Source organism: Sciurus carolinensis, chromosome 1 (assembly GCF_902686445.1).
Source record: "Sciurus carolinensis chromosome 1, mSciCar1.2, whole genome shotgun sequence".
Taxonomy (NCBI): Eukaryota; Metazoa; Chordata; class Mammalia; order Rodentia; family Sciuridae; genus Sciurus; species Sciurus carolinensis.
In genome coordinates, this window is record NC_062213.1 from 155080455 (window position 1) to 155107805 (window position 27351).

The 27351-nt window shown below is 38.5% G+C and overlaps 1 protein-coding gene across 5 annotated transcripts in view; it reads right to left on the reverse strand.

The window, feature by feature from the left end:
• Positions 1–629: 629 nt before the first annotated feature.
• The window catches only part of Pde4b (phosphodiesterase 4B), a 444794-nt gene continuing 418072 nt past the window's right edge, over positions 630–27351 (reverse strand). For 4 of the 5 annotated variants that reach the window (XM_047544279.1, XM_047544318.1, XM_047544290.1 and 1 more), the window contains 9 exons: positions 19419–19512; positions 13276–13454; positions 11576–11674; positions 11122–11286; positions 9222–9321; positions 6909–7063; positions 6694–6816; positions 5791–5973; positions 630–2946 (listed from right to left, as the gene is read on the reverse strand). In XM_047544279.1, coding sequence (XP_047400235.1) covers positions 2581–2946; positions 5791–5973; positions 6694–6816; positions 6909–7063; positions 9222–9321; positions 11122–11286; positions 11576–11674; positions 13276–13454; positions 19419–19512 — 1464 coding nt within the window. In that variant the 3' untranslated portion in view covers positions 630–2580. Of the gene's footprint in view, positions 2947–5790; positions 5974–6693; positions 6817–6908; positions 7064–9221; positions 9322–11121; positions 11287–11575; positions 11675–13275; positions 13455–19418; positions 19513–20109; positions 20531–27351 lie in introns of those variants that run through there. The other variant, XM_047544308.1, reaches the window with a different exon arrangement.

The window sequence follows — 27351 nt, forward strand, 5'->3', positions numbered from 1 at the left end:
CAAAACACACATACATGCATACACACACATACCTCTGTATACATTTTTGAAATGCTGACTTTTAAGATTCCAACAAAGCATTTAAGTATTTTGCTTGGGATATTCAAACTGTTCATTCCAGAAAGAAAAGCATAACCATACAACCAGCAAAAGACTTCATGAATCATTGAGAAGACCATGAAGGTCTACCCCAGCTCTGTGGATTGTGGTTTAAGATGACTCTTTGGACCTCACATTCTTCCTGTGTGGAGGGAATCAGTGAGTCTCTCTGACTACATTAAGCTAATGTGCTATGCTTCTGATTCGCTTTTCTAAAGTACCCAGCCAAGTTGAGGATATGCCTTATGTATCTAGTTGGCTAAACTCATCAACATTCTTAAAGATGGTTCAAGATGAACAAAGTAGTTTTGTTAGCTTTCCTTCACCACCTCCTTTCCTGCACCTCTGAGCTGGGTGAACAGCTGCTAGGACAAAAGTGAAATGTTCCAAGAGATGGGACTCTTTGGTAACAGATTCTGGAACTTCGGTTGGATGTTGACTTTCTTTGTAGGCTATGGTTGGAGAAAAGAGAGGGAAAAAAGATCTACTTTAATACATCAGAACTAACCACAAAATAATTGGGCCTACAGTCTAATCTAATCATGCTTTTGTTTATTCACCTCATATAAAAGTCTCTTAGGAATGCATTTGAGCACAATATATAATAATAATATTACTATAACATACATTGTGAGAAACTTGAAAACAATAAAATGTCCACCTGAAACAATGCAGTGTTTATAGACATACAAACCCATTGGTCATGCACATTTGTGCCACTTTTTTTTTTTAACTACTGAGTCACAAGGCTGAACCGAAGCATGAAATGTATTTTACAAACTGAAACTGACACCAGGAAGAGGCTAACAAGTGTTATCAGAAGAAGCTTCACATTCGCATAATTTACTACATCAGTTCACATTTTATTATAAAAATTCACATTGTTTTATCGTTTTCTTTCATAATGAATTGGAACATGACATTCCTGCTTAGTGGCAGGTAGGAGGCTAGCTCTTCAAAGTCAGTAGTTTGGGAATACCTAGAAGAATCGTCTGTGAGCAAATGTAGTGTTGCTTTTTGAACCGAAGCCACAATTATAGTAGAAACCGGTTATAACCCAACTCATGCATACACAGACTTGGATAGAACATGGGTAAAAACTACATCCCATTGCCCCCTACCCCTATCAAACTATACAAAATAAAAGCTCAGTATAAACCTTTTAGTATCGAATGTGAGAATCCTGTTTGCAAAACCGGTTCATAAAGGGGCTGTGCAGTATTAGCAACTCAGACAGGGAGAGGCAGGCCCTCCTAGCAAAGGCCCATCCCTGTGCTCTCTGCAGAGGGGCCTGTGTCTCTCTTAAGCCATGTTTGGGTTATATAGTACACAATACAAAACGTAACAAGAAAAAGTCGCAACTCTTAGGCAGAGTTTTCTACACAAATTTAACACCACCATTGGCAGGCAATGTTAGATATATAAATTAATAACTTACAAAACATTACAGTATATACATTAAGTAATAAATACATGGTTATAAACAGGAATGGAGGTGTTAGTGCAGAAGGCAGTGCAAGAGCAAGATGGCGGCGTTAAATGGAGAACGGCATCATGGAGTGAAGGGAGGAGGAAGAGAAGAGGACGGGACTGTGCAATCTGCAGAGGCACAGAGGCTCCAGGACACACGGGCACACCGCCTTATTAAGCTGAGTGCTATGCAGGCTGACATGGTGAACAATACAGCCACCCCTTCCCATCCCCTATTTTGTTCTATGCTATTCTGTTTAGAGCAAAACAGTGAGACCCCAGAGAAAAAACTACTGTTAGAAGCAGGCAAACAGAGCTGGGTTACAAGGGCCACTGTGGAGTTGGACTAGACAACAGGGGAAGGAAGAACGTGGTCAGAGCCGTGTCCTTCCTGTCTGTTTGCAAAAGTGAACTGCAGTAAAGCAAAAGATATTGCCCAAGAAAGAAGGAAGACTATTTTCTTTCCTTTTTTTTCTTTTTTTTTTTTTTTCCAGAAAGAGTCAAAAAAGTATATGTCAACTTTGAACACTTATCTGTGGAGAAGTCGGTACTAAACTCTAGGTATTCAACAGGCATTTTAAAGACATGAAAATGTTTTACAAAAAAGGCACACAGGTTGGCAGACAAAGGGACAGGTGAGCAGATTTATAAATGAAGGTATTAGTCAGTGAGTTCAGTCACTTGTCGGGACAGGTCCCGAAACTTAGTGCAGAGAAATCTCTCAGTTTTGTGTCTTCCATTTTCAAGCCATTGAGTCGAGATGGGAACTGGCCTTCACTACCACATAGAGCTTCAGCTCTCCACCAAGCGTGCAGGCCAGGCAAGTCACCCACGGGATTCCTGAGCTGCTGTTTGCTTCATGGCCTTGCATTCTGGCTCCAAACTCAAGTAACTGGAAAGGTCAGGTGACCTTTGTCCTGTGCAAGCCTTGCCCTGATGATGGGCTGGTCCTACCACACAGCTGGCATGCTTGTCAAGGGTAGAATGTTCATCTCCACACGGGCAGGGAGATTATGTGTCAATCGGAGACTTGTCTTCTGTCACAATGTCTACATCAGTCTCTCCCAGTGAATCCCTATTTTCTGGATCGATGACACAAAGTGTCTTTGTACTGCTGAAATAGTTGTGGCCCTCTCCCTCCTTTTCAGGTCCTTCAGAATCCTCCTCTTCAAGGGTCAGTTCAAATTGAAACTTCTCCATCAGACCCTGGCAGTCTCTGTTTCTCTCATCCAGTGGTGGGGAGGGACTCTGGGGTATCATGCTCTGATACCAGTTCCTGTTATCTTCTAATGTGTCCAGAATGTCCTGAGCATCGGGTTGTACCAGATCTGCCCAGGTCTCCCACAGTGGATGGACAATGTAGTCAATGAACCCAACCTAGAGAAAAATAAGATTTACATCTCTCATTACGAAGGGCCCTTGAAAATCAAATAAGCAGTTTCAGTTTCCATGCTAAGAGAGAGCAATTATAACCTCAGAGAAGCCAGTAACAAAGATTCCTTTATCTGAGTACTTTCTATATGGTAGGTCCCACACTGGATGCAATATATGCAATATCTCTTTTCATTTTGCAAAGTAAGTATTGCAGTCTGCCATCTGCAAAAGAATAAACTAAGGCTCATATAAATTAAATATATTGTAGAGGTCACATAACTAGTTAAGTGATAGAACTAGAACTGAGTCCCAGCTTCATTTGATTCCAAAGGCTGTGCTCATCTCACAAGAACACACTGCTTTTCCTTTTACATGTGCCAGGTAAGAAGACTGGATGTAACACTAGTGTTGGGAATGACTGTGTCACTACTTGGACTCTATGAGTCATTCTCTAAAGAAGGCAGCCCCAGGTCTAAAGTGTTCTGACTCAACATTCTTTCTCTGATAACTTCAAAATGTGCTCCTGTGCCAAAATGACAGGAGCTGGCCTCTGTCTGATCTGGAATTTTTCAAGTTCTGTGGGATGCTTCTAGTTTGTACAGGACTTTGATAAAACACTTGAAAATAACTCAAGCCCCAAACAAATAAATATCCCCTCTGTGGATATGCCTGCCATTGTTTTAGATCCATAGGACACACAGTCATTTCCATCAGAAGAAAGAAGGAAAATAAAAACAATCAAGCAGTTCCTTTTGCTGGTGTTCCTGTGAATAAATCTGAGGCTTACGGCTTTGTTGTGGCTTGTGTAGGGGCTATGCATCCTGCACAATCTAGCCATGTGGCCTTATGCCGACCTCTACATTGTCAGACAAACAGGAAACATGGGGGTGGGGGCAGGTAGAGAGAGAGAATAGACTCTAGTTGGATGAGGGAATGGAATTCCCCTGTCATGGTCTTGGGAGCTGGAGAGATACTAGCTTGGGATTCAAGGGAAGGTGAGCAAGGGCGCCCATGGGACATTTCACAGCTATCTTCCCACTCCACTGGAAACTTTCCTTTATTAATATTCTGGTATTTGTCCAGTCATGGGACACATTCAAGTTGCACTATAAACATAAACCTTGTTCATATGTGACTCTTTCAAATATCTGGTTCTTTCTTAGCCCTAACAAATGAGATTCACACCCCAGTTGGGGCATCTCTGATTGACATTGGTTATGACAACTTGCCTATGGATGATTCAGATATTTCTCTTGCTTCTGCCCACTCTTTTTTCCCCCTCCATTTTACTTCTTTATGTGTATTTAATGGATTTGAGACTATTTTCAAGGTGTTTTCCAGGGACCAGAAAGAAGCTCAAGGCAATGGAGAATATTGAGTAAGCTGAACACAGTACAGTCATTTCCTTTCTTCATTTGCTTTTGCTGCTGCTAAGAAATACTTAGGACTTTTTAAAAAGGTAGTTGCTAGCTGCTTATTTCCTAGTTCATGGAATGAGATAACTCCACAAATTCTAAGACCACTGACTTGAACTCTTTACTGCCACATGAATCAGAAAAGTTCAACAGAGTCCATCTGCAGGAAACACCAGCATGGGTGATGCCATCATGGTAGCAGGGAGACCTGTCCAGTGATGCAGAGTGGACAGCTTGGGTGGAGGGCAACCGGGTCACTAAGAAGAGAACTGCTGCTTCACTGGACATTGGGGAAACACCTGCTTTATCTGCCTCCCATGACTGTTTGGGGATTCATGTATTATAATATATGGGACCACACAGAATATCATATAAATATAAATCATCCCTGTTATTAATAAAAAGGTACATTACTCTTTATTTTTTCTTATTCGAGTTAAAGCTTTAGGTTATTTGAATTGACCCGTATTAATTTAATTGTATCTTGCATCTTTCTAGCATTTGGACTTTAGATCACATTTACAGATATTAAACTAATTTAGTTGGGTTTCTCTAAGAAGCAACAAAATACTAACTGCAAAGGAACTACATTCTGATACTACAAGTATATACAAATATGGGGCTTATAGGTAGTGGGGAAAGAGGTTAGATGCTAACATAACTCACTCCCACTTTTTTGTGATAAACACCTTGGGTATCCTATAAACCCATTTTTACTCATAGCACCTGATTCAACCCATTTGTTCTCCTGAAAAAAAAAAAAAAAAAAAAAAAAAAAAAAAAGCATTTCAGCAGACCTTGAAGCCTTTGTAGGGATGTAGATACATATTCTGCAACTATTGGCATCTGGGGCATTTCTGCACACACAAACACATCCTCAAAGTATTATTTCCCATTCTCAGAACACAGAATTTATAGCTTTGGACACAAGTGGTAAATGTTAGAATATTCCCAAAGGCACAGATGCAACCTGGAAAAGAGACTCAGGCAGGGCTTTGATGACCCCTGGTGATGGTCATGTATTTGATTATGAAGAAAGAGCCTCACCAGAAAGCTGGACACAAGATGAGGAGTTGAAAACAGAGCTATAAGAATTCTGGAGAAATGGGATGGAAAGACAGCAGTAGTCAGGGATCAGTCAGATTTGCGAAGGTCATAGATGACTATCTAAATGGTTTGGATATACACAGACATCCCAAATATTGATGGGTTTCTGATGACTGCTTCATTCCCACCCTGTGAAACTGAGTTTGAGAAGGCAGATGAGTCATGAGCATAATGGAACTAAGTGTATAGTTGTCATTTTATCATTTCATGTGTAGATAGATATACATAGAGATTGATTTTGTTAAAATAAGGAAACTAGATGGAACTCTCCATTCTACAATCACTAGAAATCATAAAATCTTTGAAAAGATCTCATTTTGAATACCTGGGATTTTTCCACAGAAGCTGTGTGTTTATCACACATTGGGCTAATCTCCATTCCTCTCTCTCGTTCCTTGTCTCCCTGTTGGAAAAATTCCTCCATGATGCGGTCTGTCCATTGTCGATACAATTCCAAGGACTTGGTGGGGTTGCTCAGGTCTGCACAGTGTACCATGTTGCGAAGGACCTGAAATCATTGAGTTTTGGAAACCCCATAAAATTAAGTGCAAATACTGCCAGAACATCTTATCCCTCTCTTATTAGTACACTTAGTACCAAACCAAGAACATTTTAGTTGCATTATAATTATGATGCATGCACCAAAAAAACAGTGTACAATGGTGCTGGCCAGAGTTGGTTATTTATCATTATGGGGCCCAAAGGGTGATAGGGATATCGATAGAGATAGAGATAGAGACATAGATATCTTCTAAAACTGACCGTCTCTGAATTTAAGAACTGAAAGGGACATTGGAGTTCAGATGCTACTATCATTTCTTTTCCTCAGTTTGGAAAGTATGTAAAGAATTACTCAAAGTAGATGTTTTCCAATTTTCCATTTGTGGAAAGAGGAGACTAGCTGATATCACTCTGTATAACCAACACAGACCTAATAAACTTTAAGTCAGAGGGATTTATGTTCAAACAATGAGCTTTTGGCACCAACAGTTATATATATCCTATTACAAAAAGATTTTGCAATTTATTTTTAGATCTAAGAAATTCAATAGAGTTATGTTTTCTCATAAATGAGAGGATAAACTTGAACATCCATTTTCTTCGGCTTGTTCTTAAAATAAGCCCAAAAATGTAGTAGCAGCCTAGGATATATCTAACCAAATTGTGTTTCCCTTTTCTAGGTGTCATTTGGTTTGTGCTTTGTGATAAACCAAACTTTATCACATACCTGTATACGATCAGTATAGTTGTCCAAGAGGAGAACGCCTGAGCTTGTAACTTTCTTTGTTTCTACCATTGTTTTCAGGTCGGCCAGCAGGCTCATGTGTTTGGACATATCAGTTGCTAAAACCTTGGGTGAAAGCAAAGTGAAAACTCTCAATAAACTCAGTCTGTAAGACAATGATGAAAGTAAGTGAGGAATATAGAGAGGTTGATTCTTACCATGTCAATGACCATTTTCCTGAGTGTCTGACGTTGCTTCTTGGTGAGATTCTGGAAGATGTCACAGTGCTCTTCTTGGAGCAGTTTGAAACCCACAGCCAGGTGATGGTTTTCCAACACAGACTCATCATTGTACATCAAAGCCAGTTCTGAATCTAATAAACAAGAAAAAGTGATGACTTAATAAACATACAATAAAACTTGTATAACTCAAACATTGTGAAATCAGATTTAGTTCTCCCTAGATGATTCTAGACCTATCTTCCATAGGTCCTTGCTTCTTAGAGTAGTGCTTCCCTATAAACAGAAGTAGTCAGTTTCAACTATGCTTCTGGTAGATGCTGGTAAATAAGTTTTCATTTTGATTAAAATTCACTGTCTCTTAAAATCCTTTTCAAGTCTTCTCCACTTCACATGAAGAATATGACATTAGGTAAAGGCATTCTTGAGCAGCTAAGTTGTGTTTTTATCTCAGCTTGTAATTTCCTTTGTTTCCACACATTTCATGCTTTGGAAAAGAACAAAGTAAAAATGACACTAAACTTCATCAAGTGTATTAAGCTTTCCAAACTATATCCACTTTTTTTTTTTTTTTTTTTCCGGTACTGGCAATTTTACCCAGGGACTCTTGCTCACTGAGCTAACCCTAAGCACTAAGCCCTTCTTTTTTTTTTTTTTTTTGACAAGTTCTTTCTAAGTTATCCAGGCTGGTGACAAACTTAAGAGTTTCCAGCCTCAGCCTCCAGAGTAGCTTGAATTATAGGCATGCACCACTGTGTGCCTGGCCTATCTTCACCTTTATATATGTTCCCTTAACCTCTGGTAATTGTGAGTTTAGGATTTTCAAATCAGATAAAGTGCTGGTGTGAATTTTTGTTTTACCCAAAGAATGTAACTTTTTTTGGTGATTTCCATAAATGTGACACTAAACATCAATAATTTTTTTTGAACAATTCTGATGTTGACATTTCTGCCTTCTGGCTCTCTATACCAGAAAGAATAATATCTAGGTACCTAAATCACAGCTTCCACCTTTTACACAGAATTGCAGAAATCTTGTGCAGAGGTTTGTACTACAAACTCATGAATTCATACTTTCTCTTAACAAGTGTAACAGCCAAATGGGTAATGTGTTATAGTCGCAGCTGCTGTTACTCATTTACCATTGCTTTCATCCTATGCTTTGAGTTACGTCCTGAGAAAGGGGGTGGGATCTCTGAAGTCATGTAAGTACCCTGTTCTATTCACCTTATGATCAAGAGCACACATCTATAGATGGATGCAGCACAAAAAACTATTTTCTTGTGTGATACTAACTGTCCCGGGTCTGGACTAATTCATGACATCACACTAAGCCAGCTGATGCAACCCATACAGACAAGCAGCTGGCTGCAGTTTACGTTCTTTTAATACAATAATAAGTAAAAACCAAAAAACAAAAAAAAAAAAAAACCACTGTACCCCAAACCCAGATTACTCATTCTGATGAAAGAGGATGAGGGCTGACAAGGACTCTTTTATAGCAATGAGCTCAGACAGCATTTTTATAGAACTATCAGTGCTTGGTGTTAATCATGACCATAATGGGATAAACAATATTCTCAGAAGAAAAAGTACTTAGATTTTCAGCACATAGAGATAGAGCATTAACTAAAGGGATAAATGAGTCTTCAATAGCATGAAACTGAACATTTTGAGCATGATAAAATCTTTGAGTATGATTTGGAATTCTAACGCTAGACCAAACCTGAAGGTAGCTAGGTCACCCTCCTTGGTACAGACCAATCCATAATCAAACTTATATAATTGGAAAACAGTGTATGGAACGTTTAATGGTTCTTTCCCTTGAATTGTGGAAAATCATTCCAGTGCTTTTTGGGGAATCTTATTTCTGTTGGAAGGTTTCCATGCTCAGATCCAACATTTATGTCTGCTTCCCCAGCAGAGAAGTACCCTAGCAGGTTATGATGCAGTGTGTGAGAGTCCTGCATAATACTGAAAGTTGCATTATCCCCAAGCATTTCCTAATTGTACTGGATAATTCTACACATTATTCTTTCCCTTCATGTTGTATTTTCCAAACTTTGAGTGCTTTTTATGACTTCCCTCCGGCCCTCTCCAAGTTCTCTATGCAGCCCAAACATTGAGCTGCCAGACTGGACACAGTATCCAGGAAAGGCCTGACCAGTTTGAGTGGAATGGAAGGATTACCTCATTATCACTCTTGTTATTATCTATAATGAAAACATTAGGAGGAAAAAATGCAGTGAATCATACAATTATCTCAAATGACTGTTCTAGTGGTGAACTCACTTGTGTTGATGAGAAACTGATTGGAGACTCCAGGATGATCAACGTCGTGGATGGCAGCCGCAAAAATGGCAGCCAGGATTTCCAAATCTGTGAAGACGGCCTGTGGAAGAAAGTGAGTGCATTTAACACCATTTCCAATTCACCTGTCCTGCTTCTTCAATTTCATTTGAAAGGAATGCCCTTCAGTCTTGTTGGGAAAGGGATTGTTGATGTATATAATATCTCAGTATGCTAATTTAATTAAATGCACAATCTGTTCATCAGCATAGTGTTTGTTGTGAAAGGGACGATGGCCAGAGCTCACTCCCACATCAAGCCTTCAGGCTGAGGTTTGGAAGGTCATTAGCACAATGCTCATGGCATGTGAATACCTGATGTCTGTTTCTTGGATCAGTAGTATGGCAGCACAGTGCTTATGGAACACAAGCGCATACAAGTCAAAGAAGCGAGTCAGACTGGCTGTGCTCTTTATATTCAGGTTGTGTAACTTAAGGGGAAAAAGGTTAAATTCCAGACTCAATAAGATAACCCACAAATTATTACTCAAAGCACATTTATAGTGTTGTTACAAGCTGTCATTAGTTAATTCATTTAATTCCTATCCACTAACTCTTCACCACGGGGAAGATCTAAGAACGTTACTAAGAAGTGAAACTTCATGCCTACTACTCAATTCCTTCATACCATGTCATGAAGGCCTCTCTGTCCCCACCCATGCACACTGATTTAAATCTAGTTTTTATTAGGTATATATTGCTGCTGACTGTAGGACAGAAATGTCTCTCCTGATCCTCTGTGATTACTTAACTCTTCTAGTCCTTCAAACGCCAACTCAGCTTCTACCTCTCCCCAAAAGACCAGACCTATTACTCATGGACATATTACACTCTCCCTTTTTTCTAGAAGCCTGTGGCACTTAGAGCCAATTTCTGGCCACACAATAGTTATCTTATCAATAACACTGCATGGGTTATAATGCTCCATGATATTTATAGAGAGTATAAAAACAATAGTCTTTCTTTCCTTCAGCGTAGTCAAACACCCTTGGCTTCATCTCACTTTCCCAAATCTTAGATTTCTTTTCTAAGAAAGTATGGAAGCAAGGGATAGAGTTCTAGACCGTTTAATCTTTCTTCACCTTCCAAAGTGAGTCTTCAAATGTGACTGGGTAGGGCTTGGTCAACCCCTTCCTGCAGTGAACCAGCACATTTTACAAGTACCTGACTACCATTTCCATATGCCCATTGACAGCATGGCTGGGCCCATTGCTGACTGTACTGTTAAATATGAAACTATTAATCTGTGAGAGAAGGAGTCATGGCCATCTCCTCAGATCTTGTCTAGTTACACATAACATAGTTTTTCCTTACTTCAGCATCATTAATTCCTCTGTTGCACATTTTCAGTTACTTTTTCTTCTATTGAGAAAATTAGTTTGCTGAATTTCTAGAAGAATAAACCTATGGATGCTTATTCCTAGTAGAAACTATACAGAGTATTGTATAGCATATTTCTGTGTTCCTCCACAGGGCCTGTGATGGTGTTGGGCGATTCTGGTCAGTACAAGAATGTTGAGGATGTATGGTATGCCAGATGATGAACAAGACATGGAGATATAACGTATCCCTCACTAGGAATACAATGAAGAACAAAGTGTGGACCCTGCTAGTTGTTTGAAAATTAAATAATTTTCGATTGGAAGAGATGTATATGGAAGGTTACTCTGATATTAGAAAGCTAAGCAAGTAGAAATGTACGTTTTTATAAATAATCCAATGGACGGATTCAGTTCAAGAATTTGAGGTCATCCACTTACAGTATTTTTGTAAATGTATTGCAGATTGTATGTCACTTTTAAAAGAGGTTGAACGGGTTTGAAGAACAGGTTACATCTACTCACATCTAATGCTGGTGTAGAAAGAAGAACATGGGTTGACTGTGCTACATCGGCAGCGTGCAGGCTGTTATGATATGCCACGTCAGAATGGTAATGGTCCTCCAAAGTCATCATGTAGGTTACAAATGTGTCAGATGAAATTTTGAATGTCTTCAGGAGGTCTCTTTCCTATGTAGTAAATGGTTTAGAACATGAATAAGCAGATGTCCAAAAATGGAAGAAGGGGGATTGGGGACGTCCCTCAGTGGTATAGCACCTGCCTTACAAGCACCAAGCCCTGGGTTCAAGGTTCAGTTCCCAGCATCACACACACACACACACACACACACACACACATACACACACACACACACACACACAGGAGGAAATTGAATCACAAAAATAAACTATAATGGAAAAAAAATCATCATAAGGAGTTATCCGATTAGATAACCAACATTCATTCTTCTTTACTCACCTGAAATATGGCATACATGATGCATGTTAGGGGCCGATTGTGTGAGTATCCAGCCACATTGAAAATGTTAAGGCCCCATTTGTTCAGGTCTTCCAGTTCCTGTAATTCAAATTAGAGGAATTTAGGAATAAGGCTAATTTTTAATTTTTTCTTTTAGAGATGAGGTCTTGCTATGTTGGCAACACTGGTCTCAAAACTTCTGAGCTCAAGAGATCCTCCTGCCTCAGCCTCCCTTGCAACTGAAACTACAGGAGGGAGTCACCATTCCCAGCTTTAAATGTTTTAAAATATGGTTTTACAATTAATTTTTGGACACTGGTTGCCTAAGTTCTTAGAGCATCTTTGTAGTATGTTCCAGTTGCATGAAAATCTGAAAGTGGAATGGCTCCGGAGGTTGGGTGTCCTTATCAGGATGACCACAAGTTTGTGCATAATTTCTTCTTTTTAGAAAAGAAACAGTGTATCTTTGTTTATAATAATTTTGTTGCTGACCTAGATTTGCCATGCGTCATCACTCCTCAACCATTGTTGCTTTTAAAGATAGCTGCAAGTCAATAGAGATCACTCTGGTCCCATTTCTCTGATTCTCCCCTTGCTGCTCACTGGTCCATCAGTAACATCGAGAAAACTGCGTCAGGGAAACTCCTCTACCCTTTGGTTATTATCACTGAATTCAGGTCAGGGAGACTCAGCTGTCAGAATGTGTAGAAATCAGCCCCAATTTAATCCAGAAGGTCATAAAGAATGCTGGTCTTGAATTCTATCCCAGGTCTCTGAGGCCACAGATAGGCCTAGAAGAAGCCACATCCAGACCTGTGTTGTGGGATTATTCCAAGATTATCTGATTTAAGGAGCAATTTATTCCATTCTTAATCACTGCTCAGAGGCTTGGGCCAAGGCTTAATCAACCTTATCTAATGACAGATTTCATAAAGACTCACTGAATGATCATCTGCTCAGAGTAAGCTCCTTTCACACTCTCACCAGGCTGGGGGACCTCAGCAGTCATTTTGCATAGCTTCCTCAAGGATATGTGAATTCTTTCTGTGACTTCTTCCAGTGTGAGGGTTTGGGAGTAGGAGTTAGTGCTGCCTGTCTCCTCATTTCTCCTCTCACCTGTCAATCAGTACAGATTTCCCCCTGGCCCAGAGCAGACAGTTCCCAAAATATCCTCTGGGATAATTCAGACCTGCCTACTGGCTTTCCCTTGGACTTTCCCAGTATCCTTTCAGAAGGATGCTCCACTCATAAGGAACTGTCCATTACTAAATTCAATTTAGGGTGAAAGAGAGAGAAAAAAGGCCTTTTGGTATGGAATAAGAATCTACAACCAGGTGTCCCAGCATAGACAAAAGAGGACATAACAGAGCAGGCATGGTGCACATGCCTGTTACCCCAGTCAATCAGGAGGTTGAGGCAGGAGGATTGCAAGTTCTAGGCCAACTTGGTGAGACCCTGTCTCAAAATAAGAAATAAAAGGCTGGGGTTGTAGCTCAGTGGTAAAGCTCTCCTGGGTTCAAATCCCAGGACAGTCAAAAATAAAACATAAATAAAAAAATAAAAGTCATATAGGACATCAGCTTCCTTATCATAAAACTTAACAAGGGAGAAGTCGTCCCAACTGTTTTCTTAATGATAGATGGGCACATGTGTGCTGTAAAGTTAAAAGCCACATGCACACAAACCCAGCTCATACACACCTTGGCCAGGTGATCTTCATTCTCAGTGTTGACTCCAAAGCGGGAAATGCTTGTGTTGTTTAAACTTGAACTGTGCATCAGTTTCTTCACTCCACTTATCTGGGTCATGAGCTGCTGCTTCTTCTTCTTCTCTCTGTCTTTCTGGGTGGGAGATGGGATCTCCACATCATTCTGTTTGTCTGCAACAGACAAAGGAATATGTTTTTCAGCAGTGCCAATGAGTATGCCCAGTGATATTCAAAATAATGCTAACTGTGGGTAATGGATTCTGACTCTAATAAAGGATTCTCATAGAATGATCTCACTGAACCTCCAGGATAATCCTGTGAAGTAGGTGGATAAAAAATTATCTGTTGCTCCATTTTATGCTAAGTAAACTGAGGCCCAGAGGAGTTAAATAACTTGTCCAAAAAGAAGCAGGGAAAAGACCCAAGCACAATCTTCTGTTCTCAGTGTAATTTAGCAGAATCATATATTTTTAAGGCAGAGCATCAATACTTACATGTAGATTTTTTATTGAAGTGTGCAACTTATATGTCTGCATAATAAAAAATGACTACCAGTCAAACCAGGGTAATAAACAAGTTCATATTCTGTTCATTTTATTGTACTTTCATTCAGTTTTTAATTAAAAAATTCACATGACTTTAACTGGGTTCAGTTGAAATGAGCAAAATGTTAGAAAAAAATGGTTTGTAATCTTCAAATAATTACTTTAAAACCTTGGTTTACTACATTTGAGGTTTAGAGGAAGACTAGAATTTCAGTTTTATATTATACTTTGTGTCCATTATTTGTTAAAATAATGCTGCTCACCAGTAATAAGCGTTACACTCACCAGCATATTTATGATTATTAAATATTTATAATCATCTCATTTAATATTTAAAAATTTTATGTTACAATGAGGTAACAGCATTAGCAAAAAAAAAAAAAGTGTCTATCTCCTGTAGAAGCTCTTTCCTTTATATTATGCTATTAAAAATTTTAGCCATCAAATATTCTATTCATAGGAGATGTATCCTGACTACTTCTGAAAAAAATGTCTTAACTCTTTCAGGCTACGGGGATGCCTGTGAGGGCACAGAAGCAATAATTGATTAAATTGCTTAACCACTACTTCATTGGACTAAATGACACCCTGTGGCCGAAAGAGTTAATGCAGCTTTCAGAATTGGCGACATTTATCTCTGCTTGTTACAGTGAAAATTAGTACAAAGACAGCTTCTCCATTTGAAAATGACATGCTTCCAGATGGCATGCTGGCATCCACAATATCTGCATTTAGACTCTTAGAGATGACAGCATAGTCACATGCTTTCCCCAGAGATCTCTGCCTGCTCACAGGCCCTGCCCACACTTTATCAAAGCAAAGCAAGCACAGCGAGAGACAGTACAGGCTTCATGTTCACCTTGCCACCTGGTGACAGGGCTGGAACAGGGTACTCTCTATTCCCTGCTGTGGTCTAGGTGCTCCATGCTCTTGGACTATGGCTTTTGCTTAGGGAGCAATTTTAGTCATCTCAATTAGTTTAGGGGTTTCCAACTTAATCCAAAATCAGAAGCACCCAGGAAACTTTCAAAAAATACAGATTTATGGGCCCCACCCATCTCTATTGAAACAGTATTTTTTAGAAGATTCCCTTATGACTTGGATAAACAAAACCAAATCTGGGAACCAAAGACAATCCCATACTTTTATGTTTCAGATGAAGTCAACCACTTGAACGAGCTCAAAGAACAATTTATTTAACAATTTATTCAGCAATTACATTGTTCCAGATAAAATTATTTAAGAGCATAAAACCCAGGTCCTGAGGTTCCTGTTAAAGATCTCTTTCCTGCCATGCAATCTCTGGCATAGAAACCATATGTTATTTTTAAATAATAGTATTTCTTCCTGTTACTTCACACCTAATAATCACAACTTTTTCTAAAATGAGAGACCATGATAACCCCTGCCCTTCCCAGCCACCATTCTTTGCATCTGGTTAAGAGGCTGCGAAATTCCCCTATAGGTCTGCAGATGTAATAACCATCTCTAGTGGGACTAGCAGCTTTCCCCCTTTGTTTAATTAAAGAGACCCAGCAATAGTGAGTAATTGAGCTGAACTACTGCTGTGTCTGGAACATTGCAATAAAGAAGAAAGCCATTATTCACAGAGTGCCAATTCGACATTAATGGGTGTTTCCCTAGGCAAGCATTAGAACAACTGATAGGCTTCCCTGTTCTGAATTTCCTCTGTTAAATGCTTAGCCAGCATAGTGTGGAAACAGCCTGAAACACAGACTCAAAAAAAAAAAAAAAAAAAAAAAAAAGGCACAATAAATACAGTGAATTTACATTTACAGAATGGTCAGAATACAGTGCAGAAATGGTTGGCCACAGTTAGACAAATATAAACAGACGCACACACAAAAAAAAATGGCATCATCCAAACTCTGTTAATGGCATAATCTGAGGTATTTTGCTTGCTGAAGCCCAGCATCATTTTACATCTGGAAAATTCTAAGTTCTAGCTTCAAGATGGGAAGTAGGGAATTCAAAAGAATAATTTTTCTCTCGTCTGTAAAAATATTAACTAAATTGTCATGTAACATCAAAAACTCTTATTTTTGCTTTCTCCACTGACATCCTCCTTAATTTTCCCCTGAAATTATATTCTTCTATTTCTTTTTGTACTAGCAACCTGGAGCCCATCATCATACACTAGCAACAATACATACCTAGACTAGGAAACAGTCCATTGCCTGCCTCTCTGTCTGTTCAAGTGGACACCATCTTTTTAGATGGGAACAACACAAGTTTCACAGGTCCTGGGGATTTCCGTCCTCTCAGAATGATACATTTTAACTCTAAATGACACTTATTGAGATACTGCTTTTAAGTTTAACTTAACATTGCTAAAAATCATCTGATTTTGCTCTAAGATGATTGCCATGCTCTGATCAAAGCCTTTTATATTATAAGAAACTGTTAATAAGTATTTCATCTTTAGGTCCAACAATTCTGTTTCCTAAAGACATTTTTCCCCCAAATAATGTGCATATTACTTATGTCATTTTTTTTTCTGTGTTCTGAGTTTCTACTAGGAATGGTAGTATTTCAGTCTAGAAATCAAATGAACTAAGTGCTAGTTTTGGCTAGGAAGCATTAGCCAACTGACCTAGGTTAAATTACTTCATTCTTCTGGACCTCATTTTTCTCCCTTGTAAAATGAGGAGGTTGTACCATGAGGACATTAAGGTCTCTTGCAGATGTAGCAGTCTATGAAGAAGGCTTCATGGTCCTCTGGGAACATCTACCGTGCTCACAAGATAGGACTAAGAGTTCTAGGTTCTGCACTGGCAATCTGGAAATAAGCTTGGTTTGTTTGTTTGTCCATTTGTTTTTAAGATTGTTAAATTACAAGGCTGGGGTTCATCACAGAGGAACCAGGTTACCAAGCATGTCTTAGTGAAACAGATAAATTTACTCCATATGAGAACCACAGAAAGTTTGATTTGGAAGGGATATGGAATGTCATCTATCCCAGTGTTCCCATTTTACAGATGAAGCAATAGTTTTTTTTCCCCTTTATTTCCTATGAACCTTTAAAATTCTAATCTACTTGTTTTCTATTTAATGGGGTTTAGCACACATACATGCTCCTGCGCACCACCTTTGTAAGGCTAAGAGCATATAAGGATTGGGATTCTAATAACCTTCCACAACAATTTGTTCTTGATAATTTAATTTTCAGAATAACGAGAAGTTAAATAATTGGTTTTTCTTAAGGGATATGTGTATATACCATAGAGGATATTCAAGAAAGAGTAAACATTTGGCCAGGTATAGTGTTGTACACTTATAATCCCAGTGACTTGGGAGGCTAAGGCAGGGGGATCACAAGTTCAAAGCCAGCCTCAGCAACTTTGTGAGACTCTAAGCAACTTAATGAAATTCTGACTCTAAAAAAAAAAAAAAAAAAGGGCTAGGGGATGTGGCTCAGTGGCTAAGTGCCCCTGGCTTCAATCCCTGACATATCCCTGACATGAAAAAAAAAAAAAAAAGAGAGTAGACATCTGTCTGTTCTTCACATATAGAGTGCTGAGACTGAAAGCTTATCTTCATATATATATATATATATATATATATAAATATATAAAAAAGTGTGTGTGTATATATATATATATATATATATATATATATATACTTTTTTTTTTTTTTAATCTGGGATTGAACCCAGGGTGCTTAACCACTGAGCCACATCTCCAGCCCTTTTTATACTTTATTTAGAGACAGGGTCTCATTGAGTTGCTTAGGGCCTCACTAAATTGCTGAGGCTGCCTTTGAACTCACAATCCTCCTGCCTCAGCCTCAGAACCCCTGGGAATATAGGTATGTGCCACCATACCTGGCTCATCTTTATGTAATATCCACTTTCCTTCTTGATAGCCAATGCTGATTTAAAAAGAGATTAATTAGTATACTAAGGCCTTCTTGCTATCCTTGGTAAGTGGATGTTAGGAATGAAGAGGACTGCTTTGGCCCAATCTTGAAGGATTAAGGGTTCAGGCTTCAATGGATCTTTAATAGTGAGAATCTCTTCTGCAAAGATATGTATAAGCCCTTGTATTTTAACATGCAACTGAAAACAAAAACAAGTTTTAGCACTTAACTGATTTTATTCTTCTCTCCTATAGTCAATAACTTGTAAAATGTAATTAAAAGAGTACCCAGTTTATGCAAAATAATCGAGTGTTCTACAAAACAGGGTATATGAAATGGTCAGTGGAAGATTCCTGTATTCAAAGGAATACAGGAGAAAGCAGGGGGAGAAAAAGGCTCAGTCTGTCATGTTTTCTCTTTAATTAGATCCTAGCCAATTCTAGGAGATAGGAGGTATGAAAAATTCTTCTTTGTTCTCTGACAAAGGTTTTTGCAAACGCAGCTGAGAAAACCAAGGGCTGCAGATACATAAAGAAACAGTTAGAAGGCACTTGTTAATCATGCCCAGTGACCATTGGCGGCACAGTAATGCACCAGCTTTGTACTAGGCTGCTCAAAGAGAAAGCTGATTGATCTGCTGATAGAGGGACTGCTTTGGTGTTAGAGAAATAGGATTGATCTTTCATAATAGAACCAGAAGAGACATGTACTTCCATAGGCATGAAGGCAGATGCTCATTGATTTAATTATATGTGGCTGTGCCAAAGAGGAGGGTGTGATGCTCAGCTAAAGAATGGGTCATTTCCCTGGAAAATGGAATTTTATAAGCAAGTATAATTCAACACTAATTGACAGTCAACAGAATCCAAAATCTAAATGCTACCCATTCACTTTGAAGTACAGATTTGCAAATTCTCTAGGCCATATTAAAGTAGTCAAAATAGGTTCATTAGACAACAGAATTACCTGTAAGCCTGAGATCAGAAATCCCCAATAATCAAACAAAGTGCATGACAGTAATTTAGGGCCATTCATGCAAACCTTTTTGGTTAGTATCATATGTTAAGTACTAGCAAGGTAACACCAGAGAATAATAGATAAAGGATCAGAAGACAATGATGCTGCTTAAAGAAGACAGAATCTTTTAGAGATATGAAAATTTCCCTCTTCACACACACTATTTTTTAAGAAATAACTTAGCAAAGCAATAGTCAAATTACTTCCAAAGCTAGTTCTCTAAACTCACTATAGAATTAGTCTTCCAACTATCCCTTACAAAGCACCTTATAGGAAACGTTTTTCTCAAAGCCCAGTTATTGGAAGAATGGAAGAATACCATGTCAGAGAAGCTAATGGAGCTGTCTCTAGGGTTTGGGAAATTGTGCCTTCTGTGCTACTTCAGAGTCTTGGCAGAGATGGAAGTGGGCTGGAAGATAAGGGGGGACCTACAGTCATATAAGTCAGCCCATAATAACTGTCTGTCTTTAATAGGTATTTTAATTTAACAAGAATTTGCACCCATTTTCCCATCATCTTTCTGCTTAATTTTTTTCCCCTAAAGATTGGCTTCGGTTCTTATTTTTAAATGGATTTTTAATTTTTTATAACTTAGCCCCATTCCAAATTCACATGGAATATCCCTGATGAGTGGCAGAAATTAATCTTGAAAAAGCTTCGTTATGGGACAGATTTATCCCATTTAATATCTTACCTAAGAAAGTATTTGAAATGTATTCAGACACCTGGTTCCCGGATCGGCTCATCTCTGAGAGGTGTGTCAGCTCCCGGTTCAGCATTCTTTTGAACTGTTTGTGAAGAAGAAAAATTCATTAACCTAAAGAAAGAGCAAATTATCACTTTAAATGTTTCCAACTTTCCTTTCTAGGAACCAAGATATTGGAGGATACTGTTAGATAAACGATACCAATTCTAAAGAATATAATATCCTCTTAATTTGAAATAATTCCAACGTCACTTCGGGAAAGAAGGCTTAAGATATTTTAGAAGAAATAACTGATTTCTTTTGAAGATGCATAGACAGGAAAAGAAATTCCATAGAGGTAAATAAATAATTTTTATTTGAAAAATGAAATGGCTTTTTAAAATACATTTGTGGAAAATGAACTCTAAAATATATTTGAGTTGATAACCTATTCAGTGGAAGGAGATTGAGTGTAAAGTTTAAGGGAAAACAAAAGAAAACAAATTATTCTTTAAAATATTAAGTCGAGTAAGAACGGGATTAAAATACATCACTGTATATTTAAATACAATTTCACAATAAGAAGTCCCAGTGGATCAAATGAACACACAAATCATTACAATGTTTTCTACTTCACAGAAAACATATAAATGTAAAGGTTTCACATTCTCAGACACAAAACACAATCAAATTAACCCACCTTGATATAACCCCAAGATACAGATAACAAATAGTTTGCCTCAGGCATTTTGAATGCTCTTCTTGATACAATCCACAAATCCCTTTGAAAGAATTCAGTTCTGAGAGAGCAATCCCGAAAGGATCAGGAAAGCCCTGCAGATCCAGTGGTAAAATAATCAAAACTTAGAAAAGACAAAGCCTCCAAAATTTATGGCATTTCCTAATCCAAACAAAGCCCATCGCCGCACTCCATTCTTGCTAGTAGCCTATGCTCCCTGCTTATTTCCTGGCAGAGGAGAGTAATGAAATCAGGAATTGTACGGAGGAGCAAGAGTCCGTCCAAATGTATTCAGCTGGCTGGCTTGAAACACTTATCAATTATGAAGAGTCCTGGTGGCCGCGGGGGTTTCCACCCTAGATTAGTCCTACTCTGCTGAACTCTGCAAGGAGGCAGCAATTCTCCAGACTGGGAAACACAGCCATCTTTTTAAAAGGAGAAGATTAAAATGGAGGAAGCCCCATGAATATTTAAGTAAATTTGAAGTCCTACCCTCCCCCATTTCAACTAGGTGTTCCTTAACCCTCTCCCTCCACTGCAGACCAGCCCTTTGCAGATGCAGCCTCCGCACAAAACTCAGCCACCCTAATTATTTCAAAGCGATGATGTGTTTGATTAATTCAGTTTTTGGACTTTTTATTTTTTAATTGAAAAAGGTCAGAAATGTAGTCGTTTTCAGCCTACGCTTCCAGTACACAAAAAAATTTTTTTAACTAGCTTTTTGGAGGGTTATGTGCCCACCAACAGTGTGCTGATGCATTTAGCCTTCTTTCACAATGAAATGAATGGGAATGGAATTAATTTACTTTCTTTGAAAAGTACTTCTTATGCAGCATGCAATTTTCTGCACTCTATCAGCTCATTAATATGCATATTAGATCACATTCAGCAAATGGATTAAACTCATTTAACCTTTCCCTCCAGGATTTAGAGTGTATTAGGAAATACAAGATATTTGCTGAATGAACGATGAACAACTGTTCGGGATTGAGTGACTTGCTTATTTTAGTGTTACATCCTCTGATTCGTGTTAGAAATAATTAGGAGTTAAACTACTTTTTATTTTATTTTAGCAATGTTGAGAATATCATTCCTTTCCTGTAGGCTCCCTGCAGCCCCCCCCCCCCCCCCATTCTCCTTGTCAGCATTACTGCATAAGCAGGAGGAAAGTGAAGAAGAGAGCTGACTGCAGTGGGATTCCCTACCCAGGCCCACTCTGCTCCTCTCCTCCCTCCCTACCCTGCCCTAGACTCCCAGGAGCTCTGTACAACATGTTGAAGGAATAGCAGAGCACCATGGCAACAGCTTTAACTTGTAATTGGCTCTCTTTCCTGTGAGGCATTCCCCTTCCAAATGAGCATCCTGCTTCCGACAATAGCTTCACTTCAGGCATCCAAGCCTGGGGTCATGCCATTGCCTATGCCCAGGAGACCCGGCCTTTTGAGGTAAAGCCAATGCAAATCAGTACTGCTGCATGCAGGCTTACTGCACTATGCATTGTCCTCAGAGAGACATAATTGCCCTCTTTCTGGGTAACCCTGCTTGCATATGTATATGTTTTCCCATGAGAAAATATGTTAGTAACAGTAACCAGGCATCTCTGAATCAATCGTCTCAGCCACTGTATTTTACTTGTTGAAACTCTGCAATTTTGAACTCCAAGTAAATTGCATAAATTCCAAGTTACTTCTTATTTTTTAGGATAAAATTGCTCACAATGGCCTCTCATCTTTAGTCCTCAAAAATCGGTAGTTACCTGGAAGTCTTAGAAGCTAGAAAAAGCAGGTTTATATGCTCTGATTGATCTGCTGAATTTTAGCAAAGAAGAAAACTTTACTTGGACCATTGTAAAAATATCTTGTAAAAAGCTTAGGGCAGAGGATTTCTTCCATCATTTTTTTCTGCACCAGACTTAGTTAAATGGAACAATTATCCTCATTTTTATTTCTTTGGAATCTCTGAAAAACTTAGAAATAGCTGGAATCTATCTGGCTTGAACTATCAATAATGCCATTTTACCATGTATTTAACAAATATCTATCAAAATGGGCAAAGGATGGAGATATAGCAGTGAAAAAAAGCAAACAAACCAATGAAAATTCTTTTCATGCTTTTAAAAAGCTCCATTCTAGTAGAAATACTGGGATATATTAGGGTGTGTTGGTTAACCACAACAGTTAACAGTCGGGAGGAGTGGGGCTAGTTCTTTAATGACTGAATTGGCCCCTCAGCTCTGGAGATAGGAGCAGGTGAAAACTGAATCATAAAATGTTAGAAGAGGCAAGATTTTTCTCCTTATTTTTTTTATAACTTCCCATTGCCACAGAACCCCGTTGGGATACTTGTCAATCAGTCCCAAAGTGAGAGAAGGGAGGTGGCTCTCATCTCTGGCTTCTCCTTTCTCCTAAACACTTAGAAGGGGGTCCCCATAGCCATATACGCAGTGAACAAATACCACCTTCCTCCTTCGCATGCCTAAACTGATTCTCCTATGAGTTTTTTGCTAAGGGTGTGGCAATGCCATCAAAAACCAAAGTCATCTTTAGGCAACCATAAAACACAACGTGATGAAGTACGCAAAAGGAGGTCATTCAGTGTCAGAAGCCAACCCACTCCTTGAAGTGTTGCTTAGCAACAACCTTTGGTTTTCCTCCTCCATAAGGGAGGGCCCAGCCACAAGTGACCAAAGTAATCATTGCTCTCATCAAAAAAACACTTATGAAGTGCCACACTTATGTTGGACTGTGTATGAAGGAAGGAGGGCCAATGTGGCCGTCAGGGAGCAGACAGAGGTAGTGAGGTAGAGTCCAATTCGTATGATTAGCACTGACCTGTGTGACCAGGCATATCAAGGAAAGGAATGGATATGACATATGTATGAGGTTAAGGCCGAGAAGACAGTTGAAGAGCTCAGCTTATTTGGGCTTTCAGAATCTGACTCTCAACTCGGAGTTGCTTCTGGCGAGCTAGAGAGACGGCCATGATGCAGTCCAAGAACCTTGACTTTCAGTCTCAGTTCTCACTACCAGTCTTGTGAAGCCACTTCACCTCTCAGATGTGAAATGAGAAAGATGCATGATTTTAGGATCTCAGTCTCTCAGCCCTGAGTTTTCATGATTCTAAGATAAATTTTGTGGCAGCCCCCTACAGTTTAGACACATTACTTACCAGCAACCAATACTTCCCAGAAAGTAAAACTCCCTCTACACTACCGAGAAAATAGTAAAAAAAAAATAGGAAATGCCTTAGTCCGTAAGAATAAGTCACCAACAAAGGAAGAGAGGTATTTATCATGTCTCAGTTTTCCAGTCTAAGACTCTTGGAGTCTCCCTGTCTATCAAATTAGGTGTTTATTTAGGAAGGTAAAATAGCTCCTGAGTAAAACCATGCCCCAAGGAGTTATAGGATTGGAAGGGAATGAACATTATTTACTCTATCAAATGGAGTAAAGAAATCCATAAACAGGGGCACACTATTTCAAAGATAAATGTGTCTCCACTGTCTTAATATACACAGATCCTATTTTTCTTTAAGAAGTTGCCTTCACAAAACAACTCTGTTAGAGCCTACCTAGAAATAATGTCCCCAGAGTAAATGACCAAAGCCCCTTTTCAACACAGACAAGCAGTTTGTGAATGAACCCTTATGACACAAATTCCTCCAATGCCTTCCTAAGTTTATGCCCAACATTTGCAAGCATTGCTAAGAAATTGTAGTTACTTTTTGTAAAGGGAAGAAGGTACCATTTTCTATATAAATAATTTAATATCCTTTGCCAAGGATATACTGTCTCTGTAAAAATCAGCTGTGATTTTTTTTTTTAAATAAAGCTTCCTTTAATAATAGAAGTTGCTTTAAAAAATAGACTAGCAATAGCTGAAATTCAGTCAAACTTGATAGGGAAATTTTGTTGGATGGCTTCAATTTTTCTCTGGTTTGCTACATAATGGAGATTATTTTCTTCTGAGCCAGCTTCTTCTGAGGTGAAGGAACACTCCATCATTTTTCTACATTTCTCTTCAAAGGACTTGTTTAAGATTTTCGCAAAGATGCACAGGCTATGAGGCATTATCTTGATAATGAGTTATTAGTTAAACTAACCACACAGGAAGGGTGGACGGGCGTGATCTCAGAGTCTTCACAAATCAAAAATGTGTTGATTTTATGTTTCTCAGAATAAAACAATCCAGAAGAGAGAGAGAATTGCAAGCAGCTGATATCAAGAATGTGGAAGAGCTGCTTTCAAGAGTAATCTAGCTTTGTTAGGGGTAAATCCTAAGTGATAAAAAATACCCTTCACAAGGCAGGCACTTTCTTCTCATTGATGACCTCCTGATGAAGTCAGTAGGAGAAAATTGTCAGGAAGGAAAAAAGAGGTGCCAAAGAGAGGAAGACGGCCCCAGTAGTTACTCCTGTGGGTGGCCGTCTACGCATGAGCCCAGCTGTGAGACAGGCGCCTTATTGTGTGGGATCTTCCTGTTTTTGCTGTCTGAAACAACTGCCGAAGTCATTAAAGTCACAATGACTTTATTAGGGACTGATTTTTGACTCATATTTTATACTTTGTTAGTCATAACTTTATAAGAATTCCTGGGTATCAGGAAAGCAAAGGGGCTGAAAATTCCTCTTGAAATTATGGAATGCTAGTGGTGGCAGAAAGAGATCAAAACTCATGGCATAGTTTTAATGAGATGTGATTGCAGAACTTCTCTCTGTTTGGTTCTTGAGTTAAGCAAATGTGTAATCCTGGCTACAATGAACTGACTTCTTGGGGCTCAGCTTCCTTAGTTGTAAAAAGGCTAATTTTTAAGGTCCCTTTTGATTAAAAAAAAAAAAAAAAGTTTCCTCCATAGGAAGAGATGAAAATCCAAAGAAGGGGACCTGTATTCTTTAGCATTTACACTTTCCTTTGAAAATGTGACTAAAAGAAAAAAGAAATAGAGCAAGGGTATAGTGGACTTTCTCTAAAGGCTTTTATGAAACTCACAATTTCCACAATTCTTGACATTTCAGATTATCTGATGATGAGCATCTGATCTCTTCCTTCCTATCTTTCCCTGTAAATTTTATCATTCATTTGAAACTCAGTGACCCATTTCTTTAACAGCATATTTATCTTATTTGAGAGGCAAGTAAAATGGAATTGGGTGAGTTGGTGACCAGGTGAAAGAAGGAATAATGGATCCACCATGTCTTTTAATGTGTAGGGAGCTAGAGGCTGTAATTCCAGGACCATCCTGGCAAAGAAGCGTTGCCCTGAGAAAAGCTCTGGGGCCTGGAGATGCATGCGGTTCTCACTGTCCCTGCACCATGTCAAAGGAACTCTCCTAAACGCATTAGAATTGAATGGCTGCTCTGCTAAACTGTGCGGTTATGTAGAAATATTTAATGAAAAACAACCATGAATATCTCTACTATAAATCTGCAACAAAATATTGGCATTTATGATGAAGCAAACACAATCGATTCCATTTGTTGGTTAGAGGACAAACATTTGCTCAAGTGACAAACAAATGGTGAAGTGGGGACAACCCACAAGTGTTTTCACACAGAAAACTGAAAAATTGAAAGGAATTTGAATGCAACTCCTCTCCTACTTGAGATTGAGTGGTGACAAGCTCTCAAAATCCTTGGGCATTTCTTCCACCTATCTATTCCCTTTGCTGCTGTCCCTTTTTCTAAGAATTTCTGAAATCTTTACAAGAGAAGATATGACACATGTTATTAGAATGCTCAAAAATGACCTTTCCTAGACCCACAGTAATTCCCATTAGGATGTTTATAGAAATTTCTCACGACCCAACATTCCCTTAACTTTGAAAGTTGCTGCAGTAATACGATTAAATAGAAAGACACTATGACTATTTATGCCTAAAGACTGATATATTCATTGCATTTTTATCCTACATATAATAGTAACAAATCGTACATTTTGTAATATTTTACATGTAAGTATAGTTATGCTTTCACATATGTAGGGTTGCTAGATTTAGCAAATAAAAATTCAGGACTCCCAGCTAAATTTGAAATTCACATAAAAATTTGTAAAATATACATGTTTCAGATATTACAAGTTTAAATATTCCATAAAGACATACAAAGTCATACAATCCTCATAATGTGTCATGTTTAGAGGCACTGTATTTCTTGAAACAATTTAAAATTTTTAAACTTGATATTTTTGACAGAGGCCTTTCCTTTCCTTTTTTTGTTTTTTTTAAGTGGTGCTGGGGAATCAAACTCAGTGCCTCACACATGCTAGGCAAGCACTCACCACTGAGCCACAACCCAAGCCCAGCTCCCTTTTAATTTTAATTTTTCAATTATATATACATATGTATGTGTGTGTGTGTGTGTGTGTGTGTGTAAATACATATAGTCAGATTTTGAGCAGTGGTCTAATAATTAAATATAACAGAAGCTTTTTTCAACAGAGGCCTATGATGACTAAAATTATCATAGCAACTTCTCTTGCTTTTCCATTTAGAACTTCTGTAACTTTTTCTGGGCAGCTATAATGGCCAATGTTTAACTATAAGATTGAATCAGTTCTCAGGCCACAGGATATTAAAGTGATTCTAAAGTAAGTTAAGTTTTTACTGAAACATTTCACACCCAGAACCTCTAGATTGTATACTATTTTTGAAAAAGTAGAAATCTTAGAAATGGACCGCAGTATCCTCTCCTGACAGTAGAAAATAAGGCCTATGCTTCAGGACATTTGTATTTGCCTTGAAAGTCATTGCACAGAACAGGAAACCACCACCCAAGTGTTTGGACTTTATTTTAATAGTCCGTAAATATTGCTCATGATTCCTAAGAACTGATTTCCACTTTCAATCTGTAATATTTCTGGGGTTGTCTTAAATCCTGTTTTGTTAGAATCTCTAGTATTTTTGTAGCTGTAAAATTCTACAATAGCTTGCTTTTGAAATTACAACTCTATACAATATATGTGGCATGTATTGTGTTTAATATTAATTATATTGATCTCAGCTAATGACTTTCATGTACTCCTTGAGATAAAAGACAACGGGAGGCTTCAGAGCTGCCTTAGAAATACCTGTTTCTGTGTTAGTACTTTCTTTGAGCTGGAACAGACCAGTTCTATGGCCATTTTCAAGGTCCATTCTGAGGCTTACCGATTAAATAAAGGAAAACCCTGGACTACACAGACTGAGTCTTTTCCCCTGGAAAGCATAT